At 47.6% G+C, this 15022-nt stretch overlaps 7 protein-coding genes across 7 annotated transcripts; 2 read left to right on the forward strand and 5 right to left on the reverse strand.

Annotated features, from left to right (window-relative positions):
* Window positions 1-23: 23 nt before the first annotated feature.
* On the reverse strand, window positions 24-3754 carry F5147DRAFT_788153 (Golgi transport complex subunit 5-domain-containing protein; the record flags this gene model as incomplete). The annotated part of the gene is made up of 15 exons (XM_041442975.1): window positions 24-784; window positions 836-1036; window positions 1090-1316; window positions 1365-1532; window positions 1587-1851; window positions 1900-2020; window positions 2071-2152; window positions 2208-2285; window positions 2341-2483; window positions 2534-2693; window positions 2747-2955; window positions 3009-3280; window positions 3331-3443; window positions 3497-3693; window positions 3748-3754. 15 exons carry the CDS (start codon window positions 3752-3754, stop codon window positions 514-516), a joined length of 2514 nt encoding a protein of 837 aa, XP_041296229.1. The 3' UTR covers window positions 24-513.
* Window positions 3755-3929: 175 nt separating this feature from the next.
* Window positions 3930-4678, forward strand: F5147DRAFT_38216 (uncharacterized protein). The gene is made up of 3 exons (XM_041429491.1): window positions 3930-4131; window positions 4193-4400; window positions 4454-4678. The coding sequence occupies exons 1-3, from the start codon at window positions 4046-4048 to the stop codon at window positions 4622-4624; spliced, it is 465 nt and encodes a 154-aa protein (XP_041296230.1). The 5' UTR covers window positions 3930-4045; the 3' UTR covers window positions 4625-4678.
* A 181-nt stretch (window positions 4679-4859) lies between these two features.
* Window positions 4860-5860, forward strand: F5147DRAFT_770579 (uncharacterized protein; the record flags this gene model as incomplete). Its single annotated transcript, XM_041441163.1, has 4 exons — window positions 4860-4918; window positions 4983-5185; window positions 5243-5393; window positions 5443-5860. 4 exons carry the CDS (start codon window positions 4860-4862, stop codon window positions 5858-5860), a joined length of 831 nt encoding a protein of 276 aa, XP_041296231.1.
* A 548-nt stretch (window positions 5861-6408) lies between these two features.
* F5147DRAFT_570767 (uncharacterized protein) lies at window positions 6409-9097 on the reverse strand (the record flags this gene model as incomplete). The annotated part of the gene is made up of 15 exons (XM_041431008.1): window positions 6409-6472; window positions 6524-6570; window positions 6621-6767; window positions 6818-6979; window positions 7030-7046; window positions 7102-7174; window positions 7249-7372; window positions 7426-7673; window positions 7726-7762; window positions 7813-8140; window positions 8188-8328; window positions 8378-8610; window positions 8663-8707; window positions 8757-8866; window positions 8915-9097. 15 exons carry the CDS (start codon window positions 9095-9097, stop codon window positions 6409-6411), a joined length of 1959 nt encoding a protein of 652 aa, XP_041296232.1.
* On the reverse strand, window positions 8948-10113 carry F5147DRAFT_38273 (uncharacterized protein). The gene is made up of 3 exons (XM_041429501.1): window positions 9613-10113; window positions 9415-9542; window positions 8948-9359 (listed from the first exon to the last, which is right to left on the reverse strand). The coding sequence occupies exons 1-3, from the start codon at window positions 9986-9988 to the stop codon at window positions 9279-9281; spliced, it is 585 nt and encodes a 194-aa protein (XP_041296233.1). The 5' UTR covers window positions 9989-10113; the 3' UTR covers window positions 8948-9278.
* A 396-nt stretch (window positions 10114-10509) lies between these two features.
* Window positions 10510-11257, reverse strand: F5147DRAFT_680653 (F1 complex, delta/epsilon subunit of ATPase). Its single transcript, XM_041436323.1, has 4 exons — window positions 11109-11257; window positions 10899-11052; window positions 10756-10844; window positions 10510-10705 (listed from the first exon to the last, which is right to left on the reverse strand). Exons 1-4 carry the CDS (start codon window positions 11229-11231, stop codon window positions 10577-10579), a joined length of 495 nt encoding a protein of 164 aa, XP_041296234.1. The 5' UTR covers window positions 11232-11257; the 3' UTR covers window positions 10510-10576.
* A 1021-nt stretch (window positions 11258-12278) lies between these two features.
* Window positions 12279-15010, reverse strand: F5147DRAFT_571086 (glutamate-cysteine ligase-domain-containing protein; the record flags this gene model as incomplete). The annotated part of the gene is made up of 13 exons (XM_041431031.1): window positions 12279-12366; window positions 12423-12715; window positions 12767-13039; window positions 13089-13286; window positions 13338-13450; window positions 13502-13646; window positions 13697-13813; window positions 13867-14021; window positions 14080-14219; window positions 14277-14453; window positions 14515-14634; window positions 14685-14812; window positions 14861-15010. The coding sequence occupies 13 exons, from the start codon at window positions 15008-15010 to the stop codon at window positions 12279-12281; spliced, it is 2097 nt and encodes a 698-aa protein (XP_041296235.1).
* Window positions 15011-15022: the final 12 nt, after the last annotated feature.

The following is a 15022-nucleotide window of genomic DNA, read 5'->3' on the forward strand; positions in this document are numbered from 1 at the left end:
TACTACCTGCGGAACGGGGACTTGCACGCGTGAACGTCTGTAACTTTCCTCCAAGAAAATACATATTTCCATACAATTGCTTTCGAATTGGCTGGATCGGCGCATAGCGATGTGATAGGGTGACTTTTCACGTTATACGTCCCTACTAGTGGTTGCATGGATCGACAGCACGTGGCATTGCTACAAAATGTGCCCAAAGGACATTCCCAGTGTGAACTGCCGCAGTTCTCTGACCGATTCCGATACCTCTAACAACCCGGGGATTAGATGATGAGCACAGCCTGATCTGCGTGTGTATGTCGCGTGTCACAGCTTAACAAATCTGAATCTAATGGAAGGACAGTAGCTTGAGCCTCTTTGATATGAGTAGTATGCTGTATAACATCACTGCGGGAAATGAATCCTATCAAGTAAAATCAGACCGTTGTATTAGGCGTGCTAATAAATACTTGAATGAGATGCCAGACCTCAGAAATGTGATGGTACATTGTCCCGAGAATTTCAACTCTTCCCTTACTCGCCCCTTGCTTGCCTGAGCACCTTGCTTGCAAGCTCTACGAACTCTCCCTCCTTCCCAACCAGCGCAGCCTCGACCAGTCCCCATGCATCCTCTTCTTTATGCTCTTCCACCCACCGCACATACTCCGCTTCCTGCCATCCATGCGTTATGTGCGGCAGCGGCAGTGGGGACCGTACAAGAATATGGTGCAGCACTACGAGCGGAGGCAGGTTCACGGCGTGCGTTGGACCGGCAAGTGAAGCTGTGTCGAGAAAGAGGAGAGGTCTGTGGCAAGTGAGTGAGCGCGCATCAGGTACTATCAGGAATAGAACGAACCGCATGGCTCTAAGCATTTTGTACTCCTCCCCCGCCACTTCAAGACCACGCTTGCTTGAGGGCCCAAGGAACGCGCCCAACGCAAATTCGAGCTCCGTCATATCTGTCGTGAGCTGCAGCTTGCCGCTCTCCCCCAACGGTTTCGCGATACTGGCGTGGAGCACGAAGTTTCGGATGACATATCTTACGATGGAGAGCGCCCTGGGCGTTTCACTTAGCGCGACAGGTCAACAACAAATGACCAAAGAACATACCAGGACTGGGTCATATCACTTGCAAAATTGGTAAAGATCTGAGTCTTGACGTAGTTGATTTTATCGGCGAGGTCTTTCATGTACAGGCTTGGCCCCGCCATGCCTGCCATCGGGTTCGTGGCCTTCTGCAGGTCCACCCTATGAAGTCTCGAGACGATGGAGGCAAGCTCCCTTCGGACCGCCGTCAGGAGCGGGTCAACAATACCGTCGTAAGTGAGGTGCAGTTTCTGGGAGGCGGGGTGACTTCAAGACTTGGTATTCTTGGGAATAAATACCTTTACACCAGCTTTAACAAGCGTGGCAGCGCTCTCGGTATGTTCTTCAGCCACCTTCTCCAAATTCGTCCAGCAATAATAAAGGCACGTTGCAACCTGACCATTCAAGACTTGTTGTGGAGTCGCCGTCGGCCCAATAAGTGTAACCGCCAAGCGATCTGAAGAGATCTAGTTTCAACACATGAGTTATGTGGTACCTATTCAAAGCCGAAAAAGACTCACCAGGCCCTCAGCCCTCGTCAACACACCATCGAGAGCTGCGCTGACGTTTCTCGCCACCGCAAGTATCAACAAAGGATCGAACCTAGCAGAATCAAGCTCATTCATCACCACCCGCGCAATTGTGACTCCTTCGTTAGAGCCTGGAGGTGCGCGAGAGCCACCAGCAAAAGCCTGGGAAACGGATTCATTCAAACGGGTTGCAGAACGAGAGAGGTAGAGATCCTCGAATGTAGAGAGAGCGCGGAGGACGAGAATAGTTTCTGGTCTAAAAATCATGTATGAGGCTATATTTCACGAGAAGGGGAAGACATACGATTGCTGAGATTGGGTATAGACTGTGTCAGTATGCACGGCAATTTTGGCAAACAATTTGTGGAAGATACGTAAGAGTTTGGGGTAACCAGCGCTGAGAGTCTGTTGAAGGAAAATTGATCCTAGTCATGATACATTAGTGGTGATGTATATGGTACAAATGGAAACGAACCTTTGGCAGCATCACGAACATACTTCTCGAGAGAGCGTCCTACCGAAGTCCAGAATGTAGAACTAGGTTTGTTCTCTAGAACCTTCAAGTAGTTAGTTAGTCATAGATTTGATGCTTGGATGTACAAAAAAACGTACCTTCATTACATCGGCAATGAACGATCGTTGGGTGACCGGATCCTTCTTCAACTTTAGGGCCTTCTCGAGCGTATACACCTAAGACTAAGTAGTAAGTCGTCGACATAATGTAGAATAGCGTTCAGGTTGCTACCTTGATGCAGCATGCCGCCATCTCCTCGACGAGAGACTCAAGGCGGGCCCAAAGCGCACCTGTCCATTGTGGTGCCGTGATGTTTGTTGGTTCTGTTCGTACACGCGACTTATATGAGAGGCCTTGAGACGAAGGTATATTTTCTTGAGAACAAGAACATCAGTCAAGGAAGGATAGTATCAGTACGACCTACCCTTCGAAACAAGTTCCTTTGAAATACATGAGAGATCAAATGTACTTCGTATCCGTTCTTCGACGGCGTCACAAAGATCTTTTGACAAAGCTTGTACGAGCGTTGGGAGTACACATAAGTTGTGCGCTGTCTGTAACGAAGATGCTAACAATGATTGATCCTTAAAATTAAAATTCATGTTAATGATTCACGCCAGAACACAGAATGACAAACCAAAGTGGAAAGACCGGTTATGATCATGGATTCCATCTCATGCGTGACCTTGCATCGCGCTTCTTCGATAAATGGTACGTGAGCTACTGCCGCCTTCACAGATCGAAGGGGGATTAGTGCATCCATCGTTGGGGTAGTCCTATGGCCAGTTTCTGGCAAGCAATTCTTGAGGGTATCCCCAGTATCTTCAGGTCCATCCAACAAGGCGCCTTGACAAAAGTGAACAGTTAAACAATACCTGCGAGGTAATAAACAAACGAACCTAACTCAGCGATTGTCAATGCCGCTTTGGCAATGACGCGCTCCTTGTCGTCTTGCTGATCTGCGAATAGGCGTTTTGAATTGTTGAGTTTCTTGTCAGCGGTGCTCGGCTCGTCGAATGCAGCGAACTCGGTCATTTGAGTATCCAGACGTCGTGAAAGCACGATGAAACGTGAAATACGCCGCAGCGCATCCGAGGCTTGACGGGTGCGTTGAAGCCTAATGGCGCTCGTTTCCAAGGTTCGGTATGGAACACGAATTTTCTCGCGAAGTCTGATTCGGTCGCGTAAGTTGCGACGTAACGACAGAACGTAGCTACGTACTTCTCCAAGGAAGCATCGACGTCGTCCAAGCCACGTCGAACTGAAGTCAGCGATCCTGAGAGGTTATTGATCTCCAGCGCTCGCTGGAGCAGTTCTTCATGGTGCGTAGTAACCTGCAATCAACACATGATCAACAGCATCTCAGTGTGATAATATAATTACGTACCAGGCTTTTTATCTGCTTTCCGACATTCTCGATGCTCAAGTCCAGCTTAGATATTGTGATCGAAATGTTTTCTTTGGTCGATTCCAAGGGTGCGCCCGTTCGGGGCTTTGCGAATTGCGTTTGGTGAACATCGCCAGCAAGAATGGCGTTGGCGTAGTCATTGATATCAAAGTCGGCGATCACGAACGATGAGTAGTCTAGCGTGCCAGTTTAGCATTAGACGAGATATTGTGTGAGAGAAAAATGCTTACCCATCATCGGAATATGGATCAGGACGAGTGCATTCGAATACTGCGCAAACGAGATTTCAATCCTGAAGACAACGTTAGTGCTTAAACACGACTCGAAAGTACTGTAAACGATGACCAAAGTAGTGAACACCAATTAACCGGGAATAGCTGGACCGGATCAGATATGTAATAACATTTGTCAGCAACAGCATGGAATAGAAACAAGTCCGAACCTTCGAGTGGCACCAACACCACGGGTGCTGAGGCCTGAGGCTTATCTCCTGGTGGTACTAGTAGGAACCGAGTAAGGGGTCAAGGAATGCAACGGCCAGCACCCGGCACGGTTATAATGTTGGACTGCATCACTGATGACGATGTGGGGCGAAAGCTCCGCGTTGCAGGACGGTAAGTCCTCTTCCTCGTTCTATATTATTCACGTGTGCAAACATACTCACATTCACTGCAGGATGCTCATGTACGACCCTTCCACTGCACTTGTACTCCTCTCACTTTCCTCCCATGGACTTCTGGTAGACGCTTCTCTTGTAATCGATCCGGATGCGGTGCTTTCTACAGTAAAATGGGGCGGGACACTCGATCCAAATGTGGACTACAACTGGATACACGAACGTAAAGCATGGGTGTGGGTTTTGGGATGGTTGGAGAGGTCCGAGGTGGGTCGCATTCAGTGCACGGCTACATCGTTATACATACTAACATATCGTAGCAGGACCTCCCAATACCGGAACTCCCACCCTACACATCACCACCAGACGTTGACCCGTCGATTGTTCTTAAAGCGCTGAACATCACTCCTGCGCGAGATCTGGACGTTGTCGGCCTACGTTCGGCACTTGCGGCGATGGGAGAGTTTCTACCTACGACGTATCCAGTATGATAGGCGTCGAGTCATGTCGCTGATGTCGCGATGTGAGTGATTGCTGATGTATATCGAAGTCCGTGGATTTATGAGATGAAATCTATATTCTAACAATTGTTTTTCACACTGTAAAGCTTCTGAGATAAAATGGATATATATGTGCATGATACGTCGGAACGGACTTCTCATTGCATCTGAGATAGACTTACAAGTTGTACCATTCTAGGCTATCGTCCTGTTTCACCTAACACTCATGTCGCGAAAAGTCGTTCTAGTAACTGGCTGTTCAAAAGGCGGAATTGGCTTCCATCTGTAAGTCCACCGTCTTAGACTCTTCAAGCTTCAATGACCTCACTACTTCAACTTACAATAACAGATGTGAGCATTTTGCGGAGCAGGGATGCATTGTGTATGCAACGTCTCGTAGGCTGGAGACGATGGACGGCTTCAAACATTCAGTGGAAAAATATGTCATGGATGTGACCAGTGATGACGATGTGAAACTCGTTGTACAGTCCATCCTAGAAGAGCAGGGAAAAATCGACATCGTTGTGAATAATGCTGGTGTTTTGGCCATTGGTTCGTTCAAACCTTTCAAGCCACAGTGAAATGGTTGTCATGTTCGTTTTCCCTCAGGACCGTTGCTTGATGCATCCTTAGATCAGCTTAGAAAAGCGTTTGAGATCGATACGTTCTCGATCTTGCGGGTTGCACAGGCAGTCGCACCCTCCATGGTGGAACGCAAGCAAGGGCTTATCGTCAATATTGGATCAATTGCAGGAAATATGTGAGCACGGTGCAATGATGGCATCTTTCAGCTGACGCCGTCTTAATAGCCCTATTCCATGGCATGGATTATACAGCGCAGCTAAGGCGGCACTTCACGCGCTTAGCGATGCTCTGGCCATGGAATGTAAGCCTTTCGGTGTTAAAGTGATTCTAGTGGCACCAGGGTGCATTCAGTCAAATATCAGTACCAACCAAGCAGCCACACTTGAATTATCCCCCACGTCCATCTACAAGCCTTACTTCGATCGAGTGTACGAACGCTTGCCCACCAATAGAACCCAAGGCCGAGGCAGCATGCCTACTGATGAATTTGCACGACGTATGGTTGCAAAGGTGCTGAGTCCCAACCCTTCAACTTATATGTCACTTGGGACCAACTCGCGTCTTTTCGCATTCTTCCACTGGCTCCCTCACTGGCTTGTCCTCTGGATCCTGGGATGGAAGCTGGTGTGGAGAAAGACCTGAACTATCTGCGTAGCCACCACCTGCCATGGACGGAATAATGGGTGGTCGCGGACGACCCAGGTGGCTAGCAACCGATGGGTCGTGAGCCAGATTTTGAGCCAGGTCCGGAATATTGTGCGTGAGGCAAGTAGTGAAGATGTTGCAGATATTGCTGGTCGTTGAGGGTCATTGGCGGGAGATTAATCTTATCGTAAGGCTCGACGAGGAGGCGCCTGCGTTAAGGTTATGCAATTCACGGAGAAGTAGAGTCAATGACGAGTAGAAGTGTGTTTATTGCGTGCTGTTCAAATTGTTGACTTGAATATATGCTCGTACTGAGCAGCAATCGACGATGTTCGCCGTGTTCGGCGAATCTTCTCAGAGAAGATATACCCTACTATCAACTGATAGACGCGTTGGCTTATGAAGCACATTGGATGAAATGCGACTCAGTATATTAAATGGAATTATGGAGAACGATAAAGGGGGGTAAGCAACGTGATATCATAGAACGAAAACATGGTATTTCACACCAAAAAATGAATTTCGCTTGTTACATCCGGTGCTGATTATGCAGTTCCAATGCAGCGAGCGGTGGCAGCAATGCGAAAATTCATGGGTATGACAGTATGCCTGGAACAAGTACGTTCAGATACGATCGCTCCCATGTAACTCGAGACTTACTGATAATGCTGTTGAACACCATCGCCTTCCATGATCAGTACGTCTCCCTGAGAATTTTCAGGTCTAGGACAGCTGCACTTTTGTAAATACGACTTACGTGTCGGAGGATCAAAGTTAACACATTTGACGATGAGTGTTTTGGCTCCTTTGATGTAGCACGGGCACGAAAATGCATGAATGCCGCGGACCCTAGTGAAAGGGATGCTACGACAGGACCCAGCCCGCGCTCACTGTCACTGTGGAACTAAGACACGTTGATGCAAGACTACGGGGCAATTATTTCCCAGAACTCACAGACATCTTTTGTTTTTCCATATATGCAGCGCTGAGAATCTCGTTGAATGGGATGTCTTTTTGAAGAGCGAGACGAGATCTCTCTTTGATCAAGGCGAGGGCACCACACACAGATGATGGTGCCTTGTCGAAAGGCACGGTATTTCCTGTTCCACCAACATACTTTTTCATCCTTGAGCATTGTCATTAAATCAGATGCAGGATGCAATGACCTGGTATGGTTCACCCGCTACATGCCAAAATGCTCAACACGAGAATTTATAGACAAAATAATATGCACTCACAATTTTGAGAAAAGTAATTAGTAAGGAAAGTTCCACGAACTGCAATACAGTTTGAGTGATCACTAACACAGTTCTAAAATCTTCATTCCGTACGTTTTTGCTAGATGGATTTCAGAAAGACCTCATAGATAGAAGGAAGTTGCTCACAAGCCTGAGTGGGTATCTTCTCAGAAGCAATTCTCCTTCTTCAGCTTGCTCCTGATACTGTCGGAATATCTCGTCCGCCTGTTTGTTTGCCAATGGAGTACCCAATAAGAGATGGATCCTTCCTCTGCATGACTTCGTCATCAAGATAATGGCACAGCGTACTAGTGTGACCCTTACGTCTCATTAGGGAGAATGAAAGTGAGGTGGTTCGTAAATCCTCCGCCATCGCCCAGTTCGAATGGTTCTGGACGACAAGCAATGATCCCTGAGAGAGTCGCATGAATGTGAGGGAGAAGTGCCAGTGAATGACAATGACGTCGCAAACCTGATTGTTTTCCAACTTGCGAGTGTAGAAAATCTACTGGTGGTCGTTGGTGCCAAAACTCTTTTGCTGTCCGCAGTCTTCCCGGAATTTTGTGAATCAACTATAGGAAATGGCTCAAGGGAAGCCACATAATAAGAGGGGACGACACATACATGACAATGAGAACATTCCCAATGTTCCCATTTGAAACTTCAAACTTGCGTCAGGGTAGCACAGCATATCTGCGAAGCTACGCTTACCGACTCGAAAGGCGCCCGCACTTTTCGCAGTGCCATCCCTTGCTAAATGCGTACGAAGTAGTGATGGAATCCATCGTTTCAATAAGCTTCGCAGGGCGAAGCTCTGGAAGATTGATAAATACTGTTTTAATTGGGCGCAAGAATGAGGCGTCATAATCAAGTTGGTTCAGCTCTCGTCCTCCTATACTCCAAAAGGAAGTACAAGAAGGATTCAGACACATCCATCCCTGTGAATAAACAACAGGACTCTTCTGAGAACACTTATTGCATGCCATATTAACAACGACATCTGGCGGCGACGGATCTTGTCTGGGAGCAGACTGACAACCTGCTCAAGAGTCAGAAATATCGAATGGCAGAATATTAGCAACCCACCTCCGATTGGATCGGGAAGCATATCCACGTCATTGCTCGTGGATGAAATCCACCACGGATTTCCCTGTCCTTCGCACCATTGGAAAGCAAACTTCCAGCGGACAACCCTTCCGCAGCCATTGGATGCGGGTTGATACTCGGCTACAGTGAGAGCTCAGCGACTCAGAAATGCAAATTGGATGTATCATACCCCATGCATGAGATATCCAATATAATCCAAGGACGACATACGTGCAGCCCGAGGCACTAAGATCATAAGGGAATAGAGCGTACTTATCATCAGCGAGAAGAACCAGAGGTCGTTTGTCTGTATAGCTCTTTAGTAGAGCACGGACGGATTTGTCTGTGGCTTCTTGATCCTGAGCCTGTTGAAACCGAGCAGCACCAACCCGGTAATCGAGGATGCTCTCAGCTTTACCGCCACTGTATAGCCACAAATCAGGCAACCTATGGGAGAGATGCGACATGGACTAACCCATGGGAAACGATCAATCTTCCCCCGCAATGAAAGATATCACGGCTGACCTCATTCAGTTAGCGACATCTTGCCTTTTGATGAAAGAACATACCTTGCGGGTGATCCACCCAAAAGATAGCCTTTGACAATATCCTTCAAGGAATAAACACCACTCTGATAGCTTCGAAAGTAGTCGAATGATTCACAGACTTCTTGGCGAGACTACATGCCAGTTAAGAATACGGTATGCTCACACAGTGTTGTGCATACCTCGGCCCAAATTGGCGGTATTATAGGTAAACGAGGTTTCGTTGGCACAGTGATGTCGACCACCTCCTTACAGCTTGACGACGGAGGTAAAGTATCGTTGACTGAAGGTATATCAAATTCGTTCGCAATATCATCGACATCCGCGACATCATCTTGATCATCATCGCGAGCCCAGTCCTCCATATGCACTGAGACTGTCTGAGAGTGCATTAACGAGGCGTTCCTACCAATATCCGTCAGTAAACGATCGACGCCTTCCTGATTGAGGGCTGGTCTCGACGGTTGAGCATAGGAACTCTGTTGTCCATGTCTTGGTGGAATATACTTTGTCGTTACTTTGCGTGGCAAGGGGCGAAGAGACCGTCTAGATTGCGGAAGTGCACTTGCAACCATCAATTCGGAGGATCGCGCTACGAAGTGATCTGAATCGTTGGATTGTAGGCCGCTATCCGCCCGGCCGTGGTTTGAGGACAGGTTACCATTAGCAAGGACATGTGTACCTTGTCCTGCATGAGTAGGAGTAGTGCTGTCAACATTGCCCAGCGAGCTACTGGGCAGTCCTGGGTGTATTTCCCTTGGTAATTGACAAACGGGCGGTGAAGGTGCAGTATCTGGACAATCTTCCTGACTGAGTAATGGCAGGGAAATCGGCATATCAATCGAAGAAATGCCACCCGAACTGTTGTGCATGCATTTACCATCGGGAACCTTATTGGACTCGGGTGCCTCAGATGTGCGGGAATGCTCTTGTAGTGCCTTGGTAACTGTCGAAGGTGCCGGACTTGGACCCTCCTGGCCACTGCTGCGGCCACGACCACAACCACGACCACGACCAGCACCACGACTGCGACCGCGACCACGACCGCGACCAGCACCACGACCCGGACCGCTACTACGGTCGCGGCCATCATTGACTCCATGTCTACGCGCCCTTGCGCTGTGCCCACCGCGGCCAAACTGTGTGCCTTGAGTGGCGTGACCGCTCAAGAGTTCGTGTCTCTTTCGGTTAAGGTACTCCATTGGGCGGTTCTTTGCTTGTAATAGACAATAAAATTCAAAGAAGATGGCCAACATCTTTGGATCATTGGCAGAGAGTTTTATGACGTCTGTCTCATCATTTTCTGGTGGAAACGCCAGGCGGATCCATGCTTGAACTGCAGCAAGGGCTCGTTGCTATCATGTCCAGGTTGTCAGTTATATCTGTACCGGTACACATGACATACGTTTTCCCGCATCTCCTCCACGAAGCTATTGATAATGGCATTGCTTTCATGACGACGCTGGGCATGAGCAGTGTATAGAAGACAATAAGTCCGCAGAGGTTCATGATTAAGCAAAGACGCGTCATGCCAGCTAAGTGGCAGCTCCATGGGACACGACGTCTTGCGTTGCCTTCAATAAGTCCACTGCGCCTGGTTTCTGACTTATGCCTCGCAGGAGGGGTGAAGGGAAAGCAGCGCGCATACTCTCCAGGGCGCAGGTGCCCTCACCCATTACGCGAGGTTCGCTGGAACGGAGCCGCGGAAGTACCCGGACTTTCAGACGTACGTGAAGTAACTCTCACAATACCAGCGAAACTCAAAGACACGCAAAAGTAAGAGCGTTATCAAGGTTGGAATAAGTAATACTCTAGCGATACGGCCGGTGGCTGGAATCACAATTTTACTTCGACCCCAAAGCATGTTGCAAGGCCTCATACACATCAGCCTCTATCCGTGCTTCCATTTTGTCCTCCTCGGATCCGTTCCCTGCAGCGACCTTCAATGCCTCCTGTAGATTTGCACGAACGGCCTGAGAGGAGAAATTTAGAGTGCGGTGACACGTGTGAAGATGGAACTTACCTCGGAAGAGAATGACTCCAAAGGCGCAGCCTCGACGACGTTAATGGTGAGTTTGTTACCGGGGTGTACAGTTGCGAAGCCACCGGAAGCTGGCGCAGTGCATTAATATCATGTGTAGAATGATATCAAAATTTTCAACACACCAAACCACTTCTTGGAAGCGTTTCCCGACTCAACAACCTCGATCAAACCAGGACGCAGAGCCTCGATGGAGGGAACATGGTTTGCCAGGATACCCATGTCACCTGTTGCAGCAGCAAGGTTCACCTGAACAACATCTGTGGAAGTGAAGATAGCCTTTGCAATATTCCGGCTTCAATTCCGAGTAAATGGAAGGAGTACAGCGGACGCACCTGGTGAGGAAGGACCAGAGAAAGGCTGATTTTGTCGGCTACTTCAGCGTATCCTCGTCGCTGCTGTGCGAGCGCTGATGGTGCACGTCGGGCGGCAGAGGAGAGTAGACGCAAAGCAGACATGGTCAAAGTATTTTGTGGACGATGAAGTGAGGAACGATACGTTCTTTGGTCGGATAAAGCCGCTTCACAGCCACGTGACTTGTATCACATGATTGCTATTATGTTTTTAAAATTACATGGCTCAACTTCGCTCAGGAATGGAGAGCGCTCAGCGCATCAAATCCGATTACATGTCTTAAGTGTCCTTTATCAATCCCGTTCTGCATCACACCGCAACTTGACCGCAACCAAAATATAGCTCAATGCCTCTTTGACACTTCTCTGCTCACATCTGCGATCTTCAAGGAATCATACCTATTACCATGATCGGCCTGTCCGGACAAACCACCGTCGATGTCCCTATGGTCATCCCCATGTTAGCGTTCCAGTGAAACATCTAATCATTCACTGTCGCATAGCATGCAGACAATGCGTGCTTGTCTTGCACTCATGCTACCCAATTTGAAAGGGTCTACATGTCCTTTGCACCCGCACTGGCACTCCGTGTATTTCATCAGGGCTCCAACAGTGAAGTCAACTTTGATATAAAGGTATGGATACGAGAAGCCCTTCCTCCCGCAAGTCCATTCAGGATTCATGCTGACGGTACTTTCTGCTGTAATGTAGTTCATGACGACCGTGGAATGAAATTTCAAAATGGGAACTATCACACAATTAGAATGCGTCACGACGATATCGATGTCCACTTGCCCCATTCACCAGCTTGTAAATTTTGTCCATCGCACAGCTGTCGTATTCCATCTTGCGACTGATCTTCTCAGCAACAATATATACATTCCCCACGAGATATGGCAACCTGATTGGGCACGAGCGACGAACCAGAAGCCATCACAATGAAGACAACAAGGAGAAGAACGAGAAAATAAGGGATCATGAAGGAGACAGCTCAATTCATGCTGACAATGGCTAATATCGTTCTAAGGTTGTGGCTGACAGGCTGATGAGAACGGGATTGTACCCTCTTCTAGGATATAGGAATGATAGTGATATAATTTATACCCAAGTAGATCTACAATTCTAAAGAGAAACAATGCAGATCACCATATGTCAAGGACTGTTAGGCTTGGAATGGTAGCCGTTGGTGGGCGTGTAATCCTCTGGTAATAACTCCGGTACGCGTCGCACGCCACGCTCACTATCATAAGAAGATTTGAGAATCTTACAATATATTCCATCATGTAAATTACTTACATCTCATCCACAGCAACCATGAGGTCGTAATTTATTTCCTGGCTCACAACAGAATCGCGATTGTAACTTGGGTGAGAGCGCACGAAATTACGAATCCAAGTCGCAGGTGTCTGTAAAGAGCCTAAAACCGATGTAAGCGCACATCTGAAAAGAAAAAAAATGATATCTGTGCCTATTGCGCGTCTGCGGACAAGGTCGAGGTATTTGTTGATTTGCAATCTGTCTTCCTCATCAACGTCTAATGTGTCGATGTAAGCCTCGACGACGCCAAGCAAACCAGGAAACTTGGATCCCTGAGATAAATGTCAACTTTTGAAGGTTGCAGGCAAAGAATACATAACAACCTTCCCAACAAAAATCTCTTCCACAGTCATCTCCTCATACTCATCTTCAATCGGACCATCTGCCACACACGACGGTCGAGGAACAGGGGGGAAACAATTGCGAAGTAGTTTCTCCTTTGCTGGAGCACCTTCCACAGGCGAAGATGATCCAGAGCACGAAAGTGGACTAATGGTAAGAGTATCATGCCCTGGGGGAAGAACATCCTTCCGGAAATAAAATTTTCCGGAACGAGCTGCGTCTCTCTTCTGTGCACGGGCCATGTTCTGATCAACCTGTTACAATATCAGTCAAATGACATCGAGGAAAAATATCCTTTTGAACCTTGGAAATAGGAATATAGAAATTAAGGTTGAATGCTAGGATGGCGCGCGAAAGGAGGACAATAAAGACAGCAAATGCAGCGTTCTCAAAGTCTGTCATTTGCACCTCCATGCTACGAAACTCTACACGCCAGCCAATGGGAGAGTTTGGTGGGGGCGGTTTGAATCTAAGAGTCTGCCAGTTTGTGGATTGAATATTCTGCCAAGGCGTTGAGAATAACAAACAGAGCAGGACGAAGAGTGACATCACCTCGAAGTGGTCATTACTAGTAGTGTCATCTTGATTGATGGTCTCAGAGAAAATAACGAGAGGATCTCGAATGAATAGATGTGCTACGTGCTTGGCAAGAATCTCATCTATGCCTAAATCCAAGGGAGTCAGTCGTAAGAAAGTCACAAAGTCCCCATACTCACCGTGATTACGAAGACGTTGAAAGATACCTTTATTGTAGGGTACAGGAGCGTCGTTATATTCAGGTTTGTTGGTCCAATTGTTTGCAATGTATAGATCAACGCTGTCGTAACGAGACTTGGGAATCGTGTAGTTGTCTTTCGAAGGCTAGGATACTAGTTTCAGAAAGCACAATAAGGAACTGAAATGATACTAACTCTCAAACCGCGTTCTTCTGGTGTGCGGTCATCAACGCTGCCAGCAATGACATTCCAACGACAATCTACATCAGCGAGGTAACCTCTCCATGCGGGACTAGCTGCTGTCAAAGCAAGCTGCAAAACGTCTTGATACATCTAAAAGTTACCTCACTGGATCACCTACGCACCATAATTGGTCCAACGGGAATAAGAGCATCATACATGCGCCTTGCTTCATCTACATTGCAACTCTGGAAAGTGAGTTGCAAACAGCAACATCCCATTCCGAAGCCCATTGCGTCCAAGTAAATGTGATCGATCAATGCCGCACCGTTCTTCGCCTCTGTCGAGTCACCGATAAATTAAATCTGATTCAGTAAATGGGATAGGGTTGCACTTACCCGGATCTTCTTGGTATATCGAACGTTGCCATGGTATAGTGGGATCAACAAATGGTCGAGGTGTTTTTTCATCAATAAATATGGGAAGGTTGATTGCTACCTTGGAGCCCCGTCTACTGCGGATATTAGCTGTTAGGGTACTAAACAAGTTGGATAAGTTTTGCGTCCATGTACAGTCAAAATAGTCAGGTACTGACGGAAAACGTGCGTGAGGGTTCGTGATCTCATCTGGCAAAAATAGGCTATGGCTGGACTTGGCATCGTCTGATGAGAAATGAGGTTCAGTAAAGATGCCATGCGTTCCCAGGCGAGGGAAAGATGTGAAGGTGAATGGGATTTCATTTGCTTTCAGGTGTCTTTTTGCGAGCGTACGTCTTATTAATGATAAGGTTCAGTACCACACATAATACCACAAACATTGAGGCGCGACATTACCTGTAGTGCATGTTTGTCTCGACGGATAGCAGGTCCGGGATAGAGCCCGTGTATGGAGAGCCAGGAGTCGACTCCAGCATGTATCTTCCGTATTCTGGGTGGAAAGTTGGAACAGTCATGCTGAGGAACAATTCTATTACGGCGCTTCCCCTGAGGATCCAATTACTCACAGGGCGGGTGTATCGTCATCTGTGAGGTCTCCTACGACCTGACTAAGCTTTGCAAGGATCTCAGTCTGGCGGAGGGAAAGTTTTGCATTTTTCTCCTTGTCGTCAAAGGTAACGACCATGTATTCCACCTTTCATTATATATGTAAGCAAGCAAAACTGGGACTGGTAATATTCACCTCGTCTCCCCACAGTAACTCGTCACCCCATCTATCCTTAACTCGATCCCAGGTATAGAGAAACTGCGTGATACCATGTTCTCGAACATGGTCCGCATACTGCTTCGCTTCATCCCATGTTAAGGGTGTTCCAAGGTATAGCAGGCCCATTCGTGGCGTATT

This window comes from Suillus discolor (assembly GCF_016758755.1).
Source record: "Suillus discolor strain FC423 chromosome Unknown F5147scaffold_11, whole genome shotgun sequence".
In the NCBI taxonomy this organism is placed as follows: Eukaryota; Fungi; Basidiomycota; class Agaricomycetes; order Boletales; family Suillaceae; genus Suillus; species Suillus discolor.

Excerpts from the sequence above, each read along its gene's own strand:
- F5147DRAFT_680653 (XM_041436323.1), bottom strand. The coding sequence starts at position 11,231 with ATGTCTGCTTTGCGTCTACTCTCCTCTGCCGCCCGACGTGCACCATCA. Across the intron at positions 11,053-11,108 it reads CTCTGGTCCTTCCTCACCAG|GCTATCTTCACTTCCACAGA; the intron begins GTGCGTCCGCTG and ends AATATTGCAAAG. Across the intron at positions 10,706-10,755 it reads TGGAGTCATTCTCTTCCGAG|GCCGTTCGTGCAAATCTACA; the intron begins GTAAGTTCCATC and ends TTCTCCTCTCAG.
- F5147DRAFT_38216 (XM_041429491.1), top strand. The coding sequence starts at position 4,046 with ATGCAACGGCCAGCACCCGGCACGGTTATAATGTTGGACTGCATCACT. Across the intron at positions 4,132-4,192 it reads AAGCTCCGCGTTGCAGGACG|GATGCTCATGTACGACCCTT; the intron begins GTAAGTCCTCTT and ends CATTCACTGCAG. Across the intron at positions 4,401-4,453 it reads GATGGTTGGAGAGGTCCGAG|CAGGACCTCCCAATACCGGA; the intron begins GTGGGTCGCATT and ends AACATATCGTAG.
- F5147DRAFT_38273 (XM_041429501.1), bottom strand. The coding sequence starts at position 9,988 with ATGTTGGCCATCTTCTTTGAATTTTATTGTCTATTACAAGCAAAGAAC. Across the intron at positions 9,543-9,612 it reads GTCCAATAAGGTTCCCGATG|TCAGGAAGATTGTCCAGATA; the intron begins GTAAATGCATGC and ends GCCATTACTCAG. Across the intron at positions 9,360-9,414 it reads TCCTACTCATGCAGGACAAG|CGGCCTACAATCCAACGATT; the intron begins GTACACATGTCC and ends CCGGGCGGATAG.